We start from the raw sequence: 19,406 nt of genomic DNA, 5'->3' as shown, positions 1-19,406 counted from the left end.
GTGTGTGTGTGTGTGTGTGTGTGTGTGTGTGTGTGCGTGTGTGTGCGTGTGCGTGTGTGCGTTGTATGTTGTACAGGGCAGACTGCTCAGCAGGATCCAGTCAGCTCCAGACTCCCCAGAGTGCTGCAGAGCCTGCATCAGCAGCTTCAGCAGCCGAAGACCTGTTTGATGATTTCTGACTTCAAGAAAGTCGTGTCTATAAAACTGCAACAATTTTACATTTAAGGAGTCAAATTTACAGATGGCAAGTTGACTGCACTAAAGTTATTTCTGTGGAAATATCAGCAATGGCTCAGGGACTGAATGATATATAGTTTTAGTTTTCATGGCACTAAAGTTTTAAGTAAGAAAAATCTAAATGTTTACAAAAGTGACAATGAATACAATTGTGTGTAGGTTTGTGTGTGTTTTTGTGCTCGCATGTGTTAAAACAAATACTGATGAAAGGAAATAATGAACTGCAGGTATGGGATAACATTTTGGTTGGAACTTCTTTAAAAAAAACAGCATTTAAAATCTGAAATTGCAAAATGTCCAAGATGTTTTAACTCTGTCTTTTTAATGAACACTTTGTAAGATTGTGATTTTATTTAATTGTTTGAACAAATATTGTGCTTTTTGTATTTCCATGAACAGAAAAGTGCAAGTTAAGTTGCTACATTCCATTTATCCTCAACTCTAAACCATGTTTTAAAACATTAGTAAAAGTGTAAACGTTTGAATAAAGAATTAAAGTTGCTGTACCCAGTGGTCCCACTGCCTTATAATTCTGCAGCAACCCCCAACAAAATGCCTGAGGGTGGGCACACAATTTTAATCCACCTTCATGAACACATGTGAACTGCATAATCAAGCTCACTCAGCAACTATGGAAGGCCACAGATCTGGTCTACTCTCCCAGAAACCTGGCTGAAAGCCAGGATGCTTTTCTTGAATCAGAGGTTCAACAATCAGCCAAAGCCTTCTTTGTAATGCCCAAAAGTGTACTTTAGGCAGGGAATTGCGGGACTTGTCTGAGGATGTTTTTGAATGATGGAAGGAGCTTCTTGAGGTTTTTTTCTAATCTGGTCACTTTGTTCACCATTGATAAGACAAAGTCCAAGGACTGATCTACCTTTTTAGCCATTAAATGCATTTTGTTGTATACTTGGAGTCTTAGCCTGGTAAAAACCAGACCCTTGTTCTGCGCTTTGCTTTGTACAGAGGGTCTGGACTTTTGGCTATTAAGAAATGATTTCTTGCTGGAGATGCGGGCTCTGTTGAAGTTTAAAATGATTAGATATGATTTACGCAATCTCTAACATTTGGCTGTGAGGTAGTGTGACAGCTCAACCGTGAAGGAGGCTAAGCTAAGAAGCTTACCGGAAATTGCGTGTGCTGTAAACATCCCCTACTGGGAGGAGGGTACGCACCGAGCCAAACGAGACGGCTGTAAATGTGTGCTGCAGGCTTTGTGAGGCAAATTTAATTGAATTTGGAAGCCTTGTGAACACGGACTGAATGGATTCATTCATTTCCCCCACTGCCATTGCTAAACTACAGACATCATTCCAAACTCCTCTTCCTGTTCACCGATTGGCCCGGTTGAAGTTCTACCACAGAAATCCATGCCGATGGATATGTAAACCCCTCTATCACACTGGAATGGACCACTCTGAAAGCTGGAGGGGGCCGGTGTGAAATGCCTTGTTTGGATTTAAAGAGGCAGCGTGAAAATGAGTTGCTCTGAGACACACCTGAGAAAAGGGGTGAAAGAGGGGCTTGAGGAGTTACAATAGGGAGGAATTCAGGCAAAAGTATTAGAGTTCCACTTTATATAGTTAATGGGGCAGTATTATGTATTTTCCAGGCTCATCATTCAACTCTATACCCCAATCAAGTAACTATGTTACCTTCAGTTGTTATGAAGATGTTTCCTAAGGTAAATTTGACTTTGCTTCATAGCCTATCTAAACACCTTGAAATTGACCTCTCTTTAAGAACCTCCTATAGTTTTGGACATTCCCACTTCAGCATGTTTTCAAACAGTGCTTTGGGGAAGGGGTGCTCCGTTGGGCGGGAGCTTTGCTGGGGTCTGAGCTTCAGGCAGGAGCTAAGTACAACAGGCGGTGCTTTGTACCAGTAAGTGTTTGGGCAGCATGGCACATGGCTACTAAAGGAGATTCAAAGACTTCTCAAACATAAATGAGTAAAGCAACACGGAGTATGTTTTTGATGAGGGAAATTACATTATAACATGATATGAAGTTTTAAAAAGTCGATTTTACATTAAAAAACTCATTTAAATGTGAAAAAGTAGGTTTTAAAAGCAAGGTATGTTTTCTTTAAGGTGTTGGTCCCTATTTTGTTTATTTTTTTTATACAAAGAGATGGACGGGCATGAGTTCCAACTGAAGGTAAAGGTACTTTATTAATCATCAGTGCATGTTACCATACAATGATGAAATTTGTGCTCAGCATTCGACCCATCAAACGGGAGAAACACCCTATGTAGCTGCCCAGGGAGCAGTTGGGGGATGGGAGTCTTTCTCAAGGACACCATGGCATGGGCATGGTGGGGAGTCAAACCTGTGGCTTTCGGGTCCCAAGCTGGCTGCTCTACCACTACACCACAACTATCGTGGGATCACACTGTTGAGGCCATGTTTACTCCGCAATGTTAGAGAGGTGTGTGAAAATTGTCAAATTTGGCAAATGAAGCACACACTGAAGTAGAAGAAGATGTATTACTTGGGTTTGTGGTAAAATGAAATTACAACCAAAAGTAAGACCCCACTGTTATTCATTTATTAAGAATTTTTTCCCTTCCTTCCCCCTTTTTTTTAAAATTGCTGTTTGTAACTTCTCCTTGAGTTCAACTTTCATCACACTCCCGTGAGTCACCCTTCCTCCTCTCTCCCCCATCCTGGCTTTCCTGGTTTCCCCACATTTCACTTCTTCCCCATCCTCAACCCCCACCCCTTTACATCCCGCTTTCTCCTTCATTGTACTCCTCTTTTTGTCAGAAGTCTGACATCCTCCCCCTCTTCCACCCACCGTTCAGCCCACCCTCCGTGTCTGAGCTGGGCGTTGTGTCATTGGTCACTTGTGCCCCTCCTCTTCCTAATGTCTGGATATTAGCGGGTGCAAAGTGAATTTGAACTTGCAGCCAGTGCTGAGAGGTGAAGGAGGACATCTGCTTGAGAGGGGCTGCACTTTGGCTTTCCATTTAGAACCTTTAGAAGTTTAACTTTGAAAAGTTGGGAGCTTCAGCCCCAGCAAGTGAGTCTTCAGGCCTTCAACATTTGTAAGGTATGTGTGTATGTCAAACCTGAGAATTGTCTTTTTTAAATTCCCTTAAGATCATATGCATGTATGTGATAATTTACTAACATCCTTTTGGGGAGGAAGATTTTTAGATGCTTGTGAATGTCCCCTCTGTAAAAAAACTAAAACCTGAAGATAAAAACCCATTGATCTCACTGATGCTTGGGACCAACTATGTCAGTTTGACCCACTGACCACTTCACCCCATGATCACTGGGAGAGCTTTATTACCCCTGCAGCTGGCTCAGAGCTGGTCCTAGGACAACTGTTCTCCAACATCTGTTCTCTGAGGTTTCTTGGTCTCCCTTTTGTCTTAATTACTTTGTGATTTATTGGCATCAGAATAAGATGAATATCAAAAGCAGCAAACGACCCATCTCTGTAGGAAAAACACATGAAGAGAAAATAGAAAAGAAATCTAGAAACACTTTAAATAGAAACATAATTTGTTCGTTTATCTGCTCAAAGTGGAGTCAAAAATATAACTTAAGCTTTAAAAAAGTATAGTTAAATATTGATAGTTGAAACAATAACTTAAGAGAGGAGGGAATTTTACCTCTGTTACTTTGTACTGACAGAAAATGCAAAGTTTACAGAGTGGATGTGGTCAGTATCTTAAAAATGGAAGTTATTTGATTGACCAAAGGCAACTTTTGTTTGATGTAAAATATATATTAAAAAAGCATATTACCCAAGAGATTCTACTGTTTAATGCTGCAATAAAAATAAAAAATAAACAACTTTGATACAGTTCAGGTACAATAAATTCCCCAGCACATAAAACCATGGTAAGAGTTGGGGACAAAATATTGTTTGACAAACTTTTTGGATCTCCTTGTTCCTAGCTTTAATATGCTTTAATATACAAGAAAAAATATATATGTGAAGTGTTTTTTTTCTTTTACTAAGAATTAATGTTCCTGGTGTTCATAGAAGGAATGAGACATAAAACTAATACTTCAACCAATGACAGCCTTCCAGCTTCAACTTCCAGGTTTCCATCAAATGTCTTTGTAAAAGTAAGAGAGAGAGAGACAGAGAGAGAGAGAGAGAGAGAGAGAGAGAGAGAGAGAGAGAGAGGTTGTAACACATTCATTTGATCCAAATCAGGTTCTATGCATTTATGTTTTTGATGTCTTCCTCTCTTTCAATTCACATGGGTAAACATTTGTCGGCTGCTGTTTATAAAAGTCATACTTTACCCTTTTTAACAACAATTTTCTTGGCACAGCACAGTTTTGTTAATACTGGCAAGCTCAACTTTACTTTTCATGAACAGTTTCTACAAATAGTTCTTGAGAGGCCTGAACTTTTTTCTCTCTCCTGTGAGGAAATCAAATTGTACAACTTGGAATGACATTTTTTGTCAATTAGCTTGAGCTACCTATAAGAGTCTGCTGTGACATGAATTGAGAGCTGAAGATCGGGACAGGACGCTTTGTTGCTTCTCGGAGCTGACAACAGAGGAAGCCAAAAGGCTGAACATGCATGTGTGTGTGAACAAGAGAGGAGTAGAACACATCACTCCCACCAGCTACATTTATGACTCATGATATTGGATGTTCCTCTGGGCACTCCGGTTTCCTCCAACAGACCAAAAGCATGAATATTAGGCTTATTGATGACTCTAAAACATACCTAGGTGTGAGTGAGAGAGTGAATGGTTGTTTGTCTCTGTGTGTCCCTGTGATGGATGTGTGACCTGTCCAAGGTGTACCCCGCCCCTCACACAGCGACCCCCCGTGACCCTGAAAGGAAGAAGTGGGTAAAGATAATGAATAGATGGATGATGATGGATGTATTTTGTTAGTTTCTGTCGACCTATAGTGTTTATAGGTACAGTAGGTCATAAAAATGTTACTTTGCAAAGAGCTAAACAGTCCAAAGGTATAAGTAAGTAAGTATATTTTTCCCTCAAAGACAAAATCTGAAAATTAGTGAGTTACATTTACCTTGTTGAGTTTTTGTAGAAAGTCAACCAAATTAAGCATTGATGGAACATCACTGATCTATCAACATACAGTATATTAAAATAGACACAGAACTAGAAGCCAGAAGTTGAAACCACAAAAGAAGAGTGCCCCCTACTGGCTGGCCACGGTAAAAATTCGAGGTCCCGCCCCTCCATTTAAATGACAAAGACATTTTCCTGCCAACCAGGGACTAGAGTTGCAAATTAGCTGTAGCTACATACTTTGTGAAACGCATCAGTTACAGACTTGACCTGTTCTATGTTTGTGCGCACTGTCCCTGTCAAATAAACTAATAAATGAAAATGAAATAAAAATATAAATGCAAGTAAGATAATTAGAAAATGGAAGTTAATTAAGTCGCTTCATCCATCTTGACAGTTCTGGGAGACTGTGATGAAGTGATTCAACACAATCTGCTGGCTTCTTCTTCAGTTTGTTCTTTTTTTCATGTACAGTGACCTGAGACAATGCATGCTGTGACTTGGCGCTATATAAATAATCTGAACTGAATTGAACTGAGTTCACTGACTCAGCAGCAGCTATAACTTAAGTTAGGTTTGGTTTAGTCATCATGAAGTTTGGGTTAGACAGTAAGATCACAGAAAGAGACAAATGACCAAATGACTCTTTTTTTCTTTTACTTTTCTCACAGATTGTGTGAAGATGACTGGACACATCTTCATACACCTGCTCTGGCTTGTGTGTTTCTGTTCGGCAGGCCATCAGCCAGGTGAGTCACATCCAGTGAGAAATGCCAGCCTCAGTCTAAACTCAGTCACCCTCTCTCCTGAATGTATTAACACATGTGACAGATCTGCAGGTGCCAGACTGACTAAGTGGAAAGTTAGCATCAATTTAATGACTTAGTCCTTTTTTTCCTGCTCAGCACACACGTGCACATGGAGCAAAGAGTGCAAAAGTAGGACTAAGGATAGATCAAATCACATCTCAAATTTTACCGATATGTGTCATCCGGGAAGAAGACAGATTGCTGTTTCATGCAGGAGTTTCACCTAATGTCTGTTTCCTCCATTTATGGTGTCAAAACTGAACACATTCAATAAGTGCGGCTGTCAGTTTAGCTGCAACACATTTACATTCATTTGAGCAAAGTAATACTGACATTAACGTCATGAAAAAAATATGTCATATCCAAAAATGTCACAAGCCTCCCTCATTTTTGGCATTTTGCACCTCCATCTTGCACTGTCAGTGGTTCTCATTTGTTTTCTGTCATGCCAGCCCTATGGAACTGAATTTTCTTTTGCACAACTCTTGAACTGAAATATGCAGAAGCCGAGAGCAGATGTTTTCTGCATATAATTTTTTGTCATGGTTTTCTTGTGTCGTTAATAATAATAATAATAATAATAATAATAATAATAATAATAATAATAATAATAATAAATATATTCATGTGGGATATGACCATCAAGAACAACAAAATGTGTTCCTTGCTTGATGTGTCTATCCACGATGACAATAACATCTTAAAGGCACAATGTGTAGGATTTTATCAATTCTTTTAGCTGAAATTAAGATAATCACTAATGACAATAAAAAAAAACATGTCTAATCATTGCAGACAAAGACCTTGTTTTGTTATTTTTACCTTATAAAAAGCTGTTTATATCTCCATGGTCGCGGGTCACCACTACAGGCACCGCCATCTTGCCTACGAAGGCTCATGAAGGACAAACTGCGGTGACGGCGTCAAAAACGGTTTTAGTTGTAATACTATAAATGTAATATTTGTTGTATGTCATTGTAGCTGGGATAATTTTACTTACTAAAGCTCATAAGCTTACCACTTGAAACATCACTAGCCCTGAAGCTGCTGGTAGACATCGCGGTTGGAATTATCAAAGGTTTTTGACACCTGAGAGACACCGTAGAAACTCCTTTGCGTTTAGAAGTGGGGGTGGGAGGAGGACCAGAGAGGATGATTTTACCACTCAACCACTAGATGTTGCTGAAAACAACAAATCCTACACACTGTGCCTTTAAAGAAAGAAGCAGAGAAAATATCAAAGTACAAGGATCTAGAAAGAAATCCAATGCATGTGGATACCAGTTGTAATTGGAACTTTAGGAACAATGAAGAGATGATTTCAAGAGCAACTTGACAATCTCCCTTGTAGAGTCTATGCTAAAGAAATGCAAAAGACTTTGCAGCTAGGAGTCGCTCGCATACTTTGACGAGTACTTGGCTGAACACCAGACAGTGATTAAACCTGAGGAACCTGGTTAGTCCCTGGTGAATGAACCAGCAATAATGAAGAAATTCTGAGAAATAACAACAAAAACAACAACAACAACAACAACAACAACAACAATACCGTTATCATGAGAAAATGGACATATGTCATTTTCATGAAATAACGAGAGATGACGAGTTAATTATGTCGTTATTACAAAATAACAATGAGTGTTTTATCAAGATAACAAGTTATGGTTTTCTTCTTGTGCACCTTCCTGTAACAATGAGGACAGCCTGGTCCCCTCAGCTGGCACTGGAAAAGCCATAACTCATTATCTCAAAAAACCATCAGGAAATTAAGTCATTATCTCAAGAAAACACTCCTTCTTATTTTGTGATAGCAACACAACCAACTCGTTATCTCAAGAAAACACTCATTCTTATTTTGTGATAGCAACACAATCAACTTGTTATCTCAAGAATACACTCATCATTATTTTGTGATAATGATATTGTTTGATTGCCAGTGCCTTAACACTGTGCTGAGTGGTTCTGAAGTCTGAAAGTTAAAAGCTGTAGGAGGAGTTCACTCAGATACCTGCAGACAAAAAGAGAGAAAATGGCAGCTTTGATCCAAGTTGGCCGACTTCCTGTCATGTTTGGACCGTGGCTCCAAGAGACTTTTTTTTGCTCCATGACAAGTTGTGTTATTGCTTGATGTGTCTGACTCTGATGACAATAACATATTAAAGAAAGAAGCAGAGAAAAGGCTCATTGTTGTTTTGTGATACTGAGAGAAAAAAAAAACAGAAATATATACACTTACCGGCCACTTTATTAGGTACACCTGTCCAACTGCTAGTTAATACTTAATTTCTAATCAGCCAATCACATGGCGGCAACTCAGTGCATTTAGGCATGTAGACATGGTCAAGACAATCTCCTGCAGTTCAAACCGAGCATCAGTATGGGGAAGAAAGGTGATTTGAGTGCCTTTGAACATGGCATGGTTGTTGGTGCCAGAAGGGCTGGTCTGAGTATTTCAGAAACTGCTGATCTACTGGGATTTTCACGCACAACCATCTCTAGGGTTTACAGAGAATGGTCCGAAAAAGAAAAAAACAAACATCCAGTGAGCGGCAGTCCTGTGGGCGGAAATGCCTTGTTGATGCCAGAGGTCAGAGGAGAATGGGCAGACTGGTTCGAGCTGATAGAAAGGCAACAGTGACTCAAATAACCACCCGTTACAACCGAGGTAGGCAGAAGAGCATCTCTGAACGCACAGTACGTCGAACTTTTTGGCAGATGGGTTTCAGCAGCAGAAGACCACACCAGGTGCCACTCCTTTCAGCTAAGAACAGGAAACTGAGGCTACAATTTGCACAAGCTCATCGAAATTGGACAAGAGAAGATTGGAAAAATGTTGCCTGGTCTGATGAGTCTCGACTTCTGCTGCGACATTCGGATGGTAGGGTCAGAATTTGGCGTCAACAACATGAAAGCATGGATCCATCCTGCCTTGTATCAACGGTTCAGGCTGGTGGTGGTGGTGTCATGGTGTGGGGAATCTTTTCTTGGCACTCTTTGGGCCCCTTGGTACCAATTGAGCATCGTTGCAACGCCACAGCCTACCTGAGTATTGTTGCTGACCATGTCCATCCCTTTATGACCACAATGTACCCAACATCTGATGGCTACTTTCAGCAGGATAATGCGCCATGTCATAAAGCTGGAATCATCTCAGACTGGTTTCTTGAACATGACAATGAGTTCACTGTACTCAAATGGCCTCCACAGTCACCAGATCTCAATCCAATAGAGCATCTTTGGGATGTGGTGGAACGGGAGATTCGCATCATGGATGTGCAGCCGACAAATCTACGGCAACTGTGTGATGCCATCATGTCAATATGGACCAAAATCTCTGAGGAATGCTTCCAGCACCTTGTTGAATCTATGCCACGAAGAATTGAGGCAGTTCTGAAGGCAAAAGGGGGTCCAACCCGTTACTAGCGTGGTGTACCTAATAAAGTGGCCGGTGAGTATATATATATGTATATATATATATGTATATGTATATGTATATGTATATATATATATGTATATATATATAAACGGAAAATGTCCGCTCTTTGCTTCCATAGAAATACTACTGATAATCTGAGAATATTTAAAAGTTTATCTGTACAAACCATTGTATGATCTTCTGGCACCACCTAATCACCTGATTATGGTAGGGGAAACACTGCGTTATGAAAACGAACAAGATTGATTATGTTTCACCTTTTAAATTTATTTATTTTGCTGCAATGATTCATTCATTTAAAACGTAAAATGTATTTAAAGATTATTTTTATATTAACGATTTTGTGATAGCATCAAGATAAGTGAGATATCCTGACTTATGTGGTGCTCCTTCTTTAAGGCCAATGAGTTCTTAAAAAAGGTAAATAATAAATACAATATATTTATTTTAAGAGCTTACTGGTGCACCCCACTGGAAAGCACTGCACTAAGTTATAGGAACAAGTCTTGTATTTTTCGTCATTTTTCCAAAACAGTTTGGAAGAGTGCGAAGAGATTTACACATGGGGCTAAAATCTGTACATTTCAGGGTTTGAGGCGGTCATAAAATGCCTGATACAACTCTGTGACTAGTTTGAAATCAGTTTTGTGACACACATTTTTTGAACACACAAATAATTGAGAAACCTTAGGGTTATTTTAGAGCCACTCACAAAAAAAAAGCTATTTGCAAATTTGCCTCCAATAGCTGCAGACCTTTGAGACACTGGGGTCCAAAAGCAACATATCATGTTTGATTTTATGGAGCTGAGACATTTTAGCAATTAAATGCGAAGTTCAAGTTTGGTTAGCAATTTCAACTGAGTTTCAAATAAAAAGAAAACTTCAAACATCTATAGGTTTTAGTGTTTGTTTTAAGGATTATTTGATTTGATTTTGATAAAGGTTAAAAATCAGTTGTGAACGTGTTTTAATCAATTTACTCTAATGGCAAACTATATGGTTTAAATCTTGGAGTACCTCTGCCCACAGATGTCACTTTTTGACTTTCGTGCTACAGTTCTAACAATGGCTCCATTTTTGTAAACTCTCTGTGACTCTATAAAAAGAGTAAATCCAGACACTGCATCTATTTGTAATGCCTGAAGTTCAGCTTTTGTTTCATCCAATAAATATGAACAAGATGGTCAAACTGCAGAGTGACATGAAATGAATGAATCCGTTTCTGCAGGATGTTTTGTGTTACCAGCTTGTGACCCACACTCATACATCCTCTCGTTCTCCAGATGCTGCTCACATGACAGTGAAGATGCGGAATGTCAGGCAGGCAGCTGGATCTCTGGCCAGCAAGGTGGTCCTGCCCTGTCACTTCTCCATGATGTCAGATTCTCCTGGCGTCGTGGACACGCACACCACAACGCCCGCCCCTGGTGACGGCCTGAGTCCCGAAGACCAGTTCAGGATCAAGTGGGTGAAGGTGGAGAGCTGGGAGAAACCGGAGGAGTCTCAGGAGACGTTGGTGCTGGTGTCCCACAATGGGAAGGTGAAAATGGGGGTGAGCTTCATGGACAGGGTGTCTGTGCCCAACCACCCGCTTTCAGTCGGAGACGCTTCTCTGATGATTGAGAGGGTCAGGGCGAGTGACGCAGGCCTGTACCGCTGCGAGGTGACGCGTGGGATCGAGGATACCCAAGACACCGTCAGCCTCAGTGTCTCCGGTGAGTTAAGCACTGCTCGCACTTTAACAGGCAAATTAACACTCTGTGTCAGGAGTCTACAAACTCAGTGACTGCATCCAGATGTGCACCGCTGGCAGTAACTTCAAAGCTAAAGGTGTCAACAAGTGTAATGAAAAGCGTCTCCGCATGCAGGCTCCTGCTTCAATGAGATGGGCTCTGAGTTTGGTTACAGTCCTTTAGTTCAGCTGGTACTTTGAAGCCAAACAAGCACAACACAACAGTCTTTTGTTCAGCCAGAGACAGATCATAGGAGAATTAGTTTTGTAGGTTTGATTCAATTTTTACAAATGTCATCTTTTAACAAAGCAAGACCACACCAAAGAAAGGAGACACCACTGCTGAGCATAACAAAGTACTCATCTGTAGTCCAGTTTTTTTTTTGTTACATTATGCTGTTGTCATGAAAGACATTTGGATAACGTCTGTTTAGTGGCTAGTTTGGCCTGAACAAAGGAAGTATTGCAGTTTTTTTTTCCTGAGCGAACAGCTGAATGTGTTTGGGTCCTGAAGCCTCTTATACACAACAAGCCAACCAATGATTAGCAGCTGGCCACATCTGTGAGCATTAACTCATTTTTTTTAGTGTCAGCACTGTTGGAGACTGCTGGACAATGTCTTCTTTATTGTTTTTAATTGATTCCTGACTTTTTATTGAAAGTCTTCTAACTAGAAGTAGGCCAATGTATCAACAAACCAATTAAACTGGTATTTGACACTTTTAAACATTAATGTGTTGTGACATTCAACTAAATTATGTTAAGTGAAGGGCACAAAGCCCTGACAAGTAAGATAAGTAGAACTGTGCGAAAGTATCACAAATGTAATACAATACTTAAAATCAAATTGCAGATTTTTTTTGAGTGGCTTAAAAAGCTTTTTGTTAGTGACTAAAATAATAACAAAAAGAAAAACCATGACCTCCAAACTCAATATATCTTGGATTGGCGGAGAACTTGAACCTCTACATTTTCAAATAGCTACCTCATGCTATCTGAGTTCTGATTTGAGCGTGGTAAAGTTAAATGTGATATCATTCACAAATCCACGCTTTGCCTTTTGAGTTCAATTGAATGCAGCTAGTGATGAGACGTTCACGAACGATTCGAATCTTTTGAACGGCTCTTTACAACGTAAGATAGGAGCCGAGTCACGGGCAGTAACGAGCCATTTGTAGTTTTATTTATTTTATTCCTCATATAATCTTTAATTTTTCGTCCTTAAATTGCTCCCTCTTTGCTTTTTCGCAGAAAACAGGCAGAGTTTTGGAGTACAGAAGCTCACGGGAAAGGGGGAGGGGGGTTTCTGCTTGATAAAACACATGGTTCCATCCATGTAACGTGATGACATCATCACGTCACCATACGTGATGACGTATTTCCCTATGTGATGACGTAACATTCAAAATCGAACAGCTCTTTTGAACGGCTCTATGAAACAAGCGGCTCCCCATGATCCAGATCCCTTCAAATTGCCATTCATCCCATCAACAAATGCAGCACATGTATGTTTTCTTCTGGTTTTATTTGTAATTTAATGTACAAATAATAATTTACTGCCCCCTTCTGGGCAGGAGTGTTAAAACATATTTTCCCCCCAGCAATTATGCAGTAGTTGAGGTTGTGTTTGGAGTTACTATTCTGTTTCATAGTCCAATTTAAGGCAAGTTTCAGCCATCAAACAGATGGCCTTACATTTGTCTTAAAATATTTTGGAGTCCAGTAAAGTTCAGAGTCAACTCCATCACTGAGAATGCAACTTTGCAAACCTAAGCTGTGCTGTAATCTCTTTAGAGAGAAGAGTCTTCCTCCTGGCAACCCTTTCAAACAAGCACTTATTTTTCTCCCCATTTGTAGTCATGAACTTTAAAATTTAACATGCTGAACTCTGGCTAGACCAGGGATGGGCAGTCCTGTTCCTGGAGGACTGCAGCTCAGCATGTTTTACTTTTTCCATTGCTCCAACACACCAGATTTGAATGAATGGGTGATTATCAGGCTTCTGCAGAACTTGGAAGAGGTAATTCAATGACTAAATTAGGTGTTTTGAAGCAGGGAAAAAAGTAAAACATGCAGGGCTCGGGCCCTCCAGGACCAGGATTGCCCACCCCTGGGCTAGACTGACATGTAGAATCATACAGTCTGACCTCAGGGTGAATTCACTAATGGGAACTTGTCTTGATTGTTGTCTCCCTGTAAAAATGTTTTATCTTTATTAAATAAGAGACTCTAAATTGTAAATGGTCCTCAGTTGGAGAAGAGTGGATTGCTCACTTCAGGTTGGGGGTGAGGTTCTGACTCAAATGGAGGAGTTTAAGTGTCTTGGGGTTTGTCCGCAAGTGAGGGAAGAATGGAGCGAGAGACTGGTAGATGGATCAGTGCGGCTTCCACAGTTTTGTGGACTCTGTATTGTTCTGTTGTGGTGAAGAGTGAGCTGAGCTGTAAGCAAAACTCTTTGTTTACCAGTCAATCTTTGTTCATACCCCCTCCTATGGTCACAAACTTTGGTAGTGACTGAAAGAATGAGATCGGATACAAGTAGTTTTCTCAACAAGGCAGCTGGACTCTCCCTCAGAAACTGAGAAGTTCATTTATTTGGGAGAGACTTGGAGTAGAGCTGCTCCTCCACACTTAGAGGAGCCAGTCGAGGTGATTCAAGCATCTGCAGGATGCCACCCTTGAGAGGTGTTTCAGGTACGTCCAACTGTGAGGAGATCCTGGTGAAGACCCAGAATACGCTGGAGAGTTTATGTCTCTCAGTTGGCCCGGGAACACATTGGAATCCTTCCGGATGAGCTGGAAGATTTGGCTGGGAAATGAGAGGTCTGGGCCTCAAGCTGCTGCCCCCGCGACCCAACTCGAAACAAGCAGAATTTAATGGATGGACTCTAAATAGTTGGGGATAGGCCTTTTAGTCTTTCCCAGATAGATAAGCAGCTTTAGGGTTATTGCTACTTCTTGGCATTGTGTTAACACACACCTGCATGCTCCAGTGCATCAAACTGCCATAACTCATGTTTCTATAGAGGTGATCCCACTGATCACTTAATCCATTTCCATTAGTAACGATTAAATTCAATTAATTTATGAATACTGAAGTTTTGTTTGATGTTTGGTTATTTTTAAAATAAATATCTAACTAATTAGCATGTAATAGTTTTGTTTTAATTCAGACTCAGTGTGGCCGGAGAACACGCTGCACACTAGGCTTTATTTGGAAACCAAACATTTCTAGGCTTCATCATTTGCATTTCATCTCCTGGAAACAATTCCTCCAACATCTGAGTGGAGCTGCTGTCCCAGACATTAGCACAGATTCCACATTAATGCTGAACAGATCTCTTTGTGGGGCACATCCAAACAAAGAGTCTCCCTATGAGTGACACACAACTCTCCATTTAACAGCTCAGACATCTTTTCACATCCTCCTGCCGCTCGGCCAGGATTTCCCCACACATGAGAACTGATCCCTCCGACCTAATGACACAGGACTACAGTGATGTATAGTCCTGAGCTGACAGATGAAATGGCTCACTGGTTCGTCTTTCTGTCTGCGCTGTCATATATCTCTGCAGCGATCAGGTTCTGTCAGCTGGAAATCCATCTGCTGTCATTAGAAATCTTTGTGGACGATAAATAGTCTCTGACGTGAATTCTTTCTCGTCTTCTTTTTTTTTTCTTTCTCATGTTGGTAAATAATTATGGGAAATGATCCACATTCATATAGCACATTTTGTACCCTCTGATAGTTCTGCAGCGTTTTACAGTGTTTATAATTCTCACTCACACAGTTTTATATGTTTTGCATTATTTACACAGCTTTTTTGTACTCCTACGTTGTTAAACATTTTGGGTAGGGGGCATGCATTTAGGAAGAACTTAATATTCATTAGGACATTTTTCATGAAACAGCCATTTTGTCATAAGATTTCTTACAATTAAGTCAACTTATATTTTTAATGCATTGTTGCTTTTTTACAATAAATTACTGTTTTCTAAAACTTGATTTTTTGAACTATACAACATCTACACTTTATTTTTTTTGGACAATTTTTAGCATTTTTGATTTTTCCCCTCCCACCATTCTAATTTTGAATTGCAAATTTGGTGGAAATTATGTTTTGCACAAACACATGGATGAATGGATGGATGGTCAGATGTTTGTTGTTTTTTGCACAAAAATTATCGCAGCAAGAAGGTTGCCAGATCGAATCCCGACCCGGGAACTTTTCTGGGTAGAGTTTACATGTTCTCTCTGTGCATGTGTGAGTTTTCTCTGGGTACTCTGGCTTCCTCCCACAGACCAAAAACATGACTGTTAGGTTAATTGGTGACTTTAAATTGTCCCTAGGTGTGAGTGAGAAAGTGAATGGTTGTTTGTCTCTATGTCCCTGTGATAAACTTGCAGTCATCCAGGGCGTACCCCGCTCCACGCAAAGTGACTGCTGCATATGAGCACTAGTGACCCCTGTTTCCCTGAAAGAAAGAAGCCAATTAAGATGTTGGATGGATGAATATTTACTCCTATATATTTTATTGCTTTTTTTCTCTTTGTTTTATTGTTTGATGCTGTTAACAAAAAATTGCTAAAGACCATGTTTATCCTTCTGAAAGCTGACAATCTCTTTCAGGTGTGGTGTTCCACTACAGAGCCAACAGCAGCCGATACTCTCTGAACTTTGCTGCGGCCTCAGAGGCGTGCCGTATTGTGGATGCTACCATGGCTACACCTGAACAGCTGACGGCTGCTTTCGAGGACGGCTTTGACCAATGTGATGCAGGCTGGCTCGCTGACCAGACAGTCAGGTGTGAACCGTTCTGCTTCTCTAGTCACATTAGTTGTACTGGAAACAAGGCTTTGAAAGATCAAGTTAAACTAACTATAATAAAAACAAGCCAGACAAGATTTAGATGTTTCAGCTTGTATGTCTTAATGAAGCATATTGAAGAGGAACGTAGGCTACTGGTATATTTAAACTTTATTATATTTTTAAAATGTATTTATTTTCCAGATATCCAATCACTATTCCTCGTCCCGGCTGTTCAGGTGATCTGCTACAGCGACCAGGTGTTCGAACGTATGGCCTCCGTGACCCTGCAGAGAAATACGACGTGTACTGCTTCGTGGATAAACTGAACGGTAAACATGAAATTATTTGTTTTCTCTCTTTTTGTGAAACGTTAATCGTACATTTCAGTAATTTCAAAATATTATTTATTTGTGATTTCTACATTTTCGCACCTTTTAATTGCACATTTCGTAGTTTTGTGTTAGAATATTTGCCTCAGTTCCAGTCAAACGATTTTTTTCTGTTTAAAAAGTGTACTGACAATGTTGTATTATTATATTTGCAAATTTTTCAAGCAAGAATTTTTAAATGTTAATCTGAAGTTTTTCTATAAAAAAACTTTTTAACCAGATTTTTTCTGCAATTTTGAAAGTTTATTCTTTTCTATATTTTATAAAAAAATGATCACTCTGTCATTCAATAGCTGTGTCCCAATCCAGGGGCTGCAGCCCACGTAGACCACGACCCATGTAGGTCACACCCTACAGGAGCCATAGGCCATCTGTAGGCTGCTTAAAAACTGCTGTGTAGTAAGATGGTCTAGTCTTCGAATGACATGTTTGCATGATCATGCCCTTAATTTTATTACTATAGTGATATGTTTAATACTGAGGCATGTCTTCAGTTGGAACATGTATTCACGTCTTTTCACAGGAGGTATAACTTCACAAAATTCAGTAGTATTAGGAAAATGTTACACATAAATACATTTTTATTTAAAAAAATATAGTTTGAGTTTAGCTCCAGTGTCAGTACTTGTACTTTATAACTAACTAGCTGCATTTAATTTAACATCTCATTACAGCAAAAAATTTCAGCATCTAAGTTGCTAAACATACATTAAAAAAATTCTTGGGCCTGTGTAGATTTCCAAACTTTGCCTTAGAAAACAAAGAAAAACTAAATCTCTGCCGTCTTTCTTTGCTAACGGAGCAATGAAATCTGGATATCATCAGCCATGTAGGATACTCATATGCAACTTACTTTTGTTGAAATTTTGTCAGCTGCATTTGTCAGCTGCATGAGTAGGCGCCCACGAATTAGGACAGCCTACAGCACGGTGCAGGGACATGAGTGGCCGACAAGTGCGCCCTAACTGGGCTGCCGCCCCTGAACTGAGCCATTTACTTTTTTCTCCTTTGTTTTCTAATATTATACATTTCTATAATTCTGACATTTTTGTTTGAACTTTTTTGAACCTAAGGCACAAATTTCTTAAACGGAACTGACAAACTTTTCATTTGAATGCAAACTGTGACATATTGAATGGAGTGTCAATACCAGTACTGATATTGTTATTCATCCCAAATATCGAGGCATTTTCTACAAGAATGACTACTTGTAAAATTGCTTAAATTAGGCCTAGTATCAGTATCGGTATCGGTATGGGGACACCAGAGGAAAAACACGTGCATGGCGATAAAATAAAAAAAAAATAAAAATAAATAATAAAAAAACATTGTCAAGAAAATATTTTTTTCCTGTTATTTCCCTGACTTGGTGTGTCCTTCTCCTCTGTCTGCAGGTGAGGTCTTCTATCCTTCCTCCGTCAAGGATAAACTCACCTGGCAGCAGGCAAAGGAGGAGTGTGAGAAACAGGATGCTGTGTTGGCGTCGCCCGGCCATCTGTTTGCAGCCTGGAGGGCGGGGCTTAATCGCTGTGACTACGGCTGGCTGTCTGATGGGAGTGTCCGGTACCCCATCACTGTTGCCCTGCCTCAGTGTGGAGGAGGCATGCTGGGGGTCCGCACGCTCTACAAGTACAAAAACCAAACTGGCTACCCCGATCCAACAGACAGACATGGGGCCTTCTGCTTCAAAGGTGAAAACAAAATTCACACATGTCAGTAATACTTTTCTAATCACTTTCTTAATGGGATTCCATGCATGGAATGGTTTTCCACATGGTCAGCGCTGAAGGTGACAATGGTGATTTTATGCTCATATCATTGGTCCATGTCAGCACTGTATAAATATAGAAAACAGCATTTAGATGGAACAAGAAAACAACATTAAAAGCAATATCTTATAAATGGTCATCCAATAACTTCATTAAGGATATAGCTTTCATTATCTCTGTGGTTCTAATTTTGTCATTTACACAATATTATCTGATCCTCAAGATTGATTTCTTTTTATTACATATTCAAATTTACAAAAACAACTAGAATCAAATCAAATAAAATGATGGTCCTTTTGGATGAACCACAAGGGAAGCAAAGTGAAGCATTGTGATGGTAGCATCACGTCAAGGGAATGTTCCTCATCGGCCAGGACTGGGAAACTGATGGGAGTTGAAGGAAAGATGGATGCATCAAAATGAAAATAATATTTTAAGGGGAAACCTGTTTGAGATTTTAGGGAATTTGAAACTGGGACAAAGGGAACAGGACAATAAGCCTAAACGCACTAAAGCAACACTCCAGTGGTTTAAGGAAAAAATAAAACAGAGAGGGGAGAGGGAGGGGTGCAAACACAGAGTCAATATATTTTGAAACTAACCCCCAGATATAAGCAGTTCTTCCCCAAACCTTCAGATACTCACTAGAACACTGTAGCTCACTAAATAAACTCTGAGGTGCGTTGCAGCACAAACAAGCCACAGTCTGCGGCCACTAAAACACAGCAGAACCGGAGATGAGGGAGAACAAACAGAACTGAACCTAAACAAGAGAAGAATAACATCCCATTGCCCCGTTTTGATGGTGCACGTATTTTATGAGGGGGAAAACCCAGCACAGGCACTCCAGCACAGATAGAGCAGAAAAATGTTCACAGCTGGACCCTGCCCAAACAACACCGACCCGCAGACAGACAGAGGAAGTGAAAAAGAGGGGACGTTTTCCTGTAGGTAACGACTTTATTTTAAAGAAATGTTAACAAAGGGGTCAATTCTTTCCAGCAAAAAACTACACATTATCAGCACAATGATTTACACCCAATAAAAGTGCAAACAGTCTGGCAGAGCAGAGGTACTTTCTGAAGGTCGTGGATCGGTGCCAAGCTTTCAGTGAGGTGGCAGAGCTGCAGAGGTTAATGTAAAAGTGAAGTGAAAGATCCCAGTTTAGCCAGATGTCTGCTGCTCACAGAACACATGA

General features: G+C 40.0%; 2 protein-coding genes across 3 annotated transcripts in view; both read left to right on the top strand.

Moving 5' to 3' along the window:
* xrcc4 (X-ray repair complementing defective repair in Chinese hamster cells 4) overlaps window positions 1-743 on the top strand; it is a 52,452-nt gene extending 51,709 nt beyond the window's left edge. Inside the window, exon 8 of one of the 2 annotated variants that reach the window (XM_014020506.1) lies at window positions 82-743. In XM_014020506.1, coding sequence (XP_013875960.1) covers window positions 82-169 — 88 coding nt within the window. In that variant the 3' untranslated portion in view covers window positions 170-743. Of the gene's footprint in view, window positions 1-76 lie in introns of both variants that reach the window. The other variant, XM_014020504.1, reaches the window with a different exon arrangement.
* Window positions 744-3,167: 2,424 nt separating this feature from the next.
* Window positions 3,168-19,406, top strand: part of vcanb (versican b) — a 42,930-nt gene continuing 26,691 nt past the window's right edge. Inside the window, exons 1-6 of the mRNA XM_014020503.1 lie at window positions 3,168-3,291; window positions 5,932-6,009; window positions 10,791-11,222; window positions 15,871-16,045; window positions 16,252-16,379; window positions 17,834-18,130. Of these exons, the coding sequence (XP_013875957.1) occupies window positions 5,943-6,009; window positions 10,791-11,222; window positions 15,871-16,045; window positions 16,252-16,379; window positions 17,834-18,130 (1,099 nt within the window). The 5' untranslated portion in view covers window positions 3,168-3,291; window positions 5,932-5,942. The remainder of the gene's footprint in view (window positions 3,292-5,931; window positions 6,010-10,790; window positions 11,223-15,870; window positions 16,046-16,251; window positions 16,380-17,833; window positions 18,131-19,406) is intronic.

This window comes from Austrofundulus limnaeus, unplaced genomic scaffold, assembly GCF_001266775.1.
Source record: "Austrofundulus limnaeus strain Quisiro unplaced genomic scaffold, Austrofundulus_limnaeus-1.0 Scaffold254, whole genome shotgun sequence".
In the NCBI taxonomy this organism is placed as follows: Eukaryota; Metazoa; Chordata; class Actinopteri; order Cyprinodontiformes; family Rivulidae; genus Austrofundulus; species Austrofundulus limnaeus.
The sequence above is the reverse complement of the archived record's forward strand: the minus strand, read 5'-3'. Positions and strand labels throughout refer to the sequence as shown.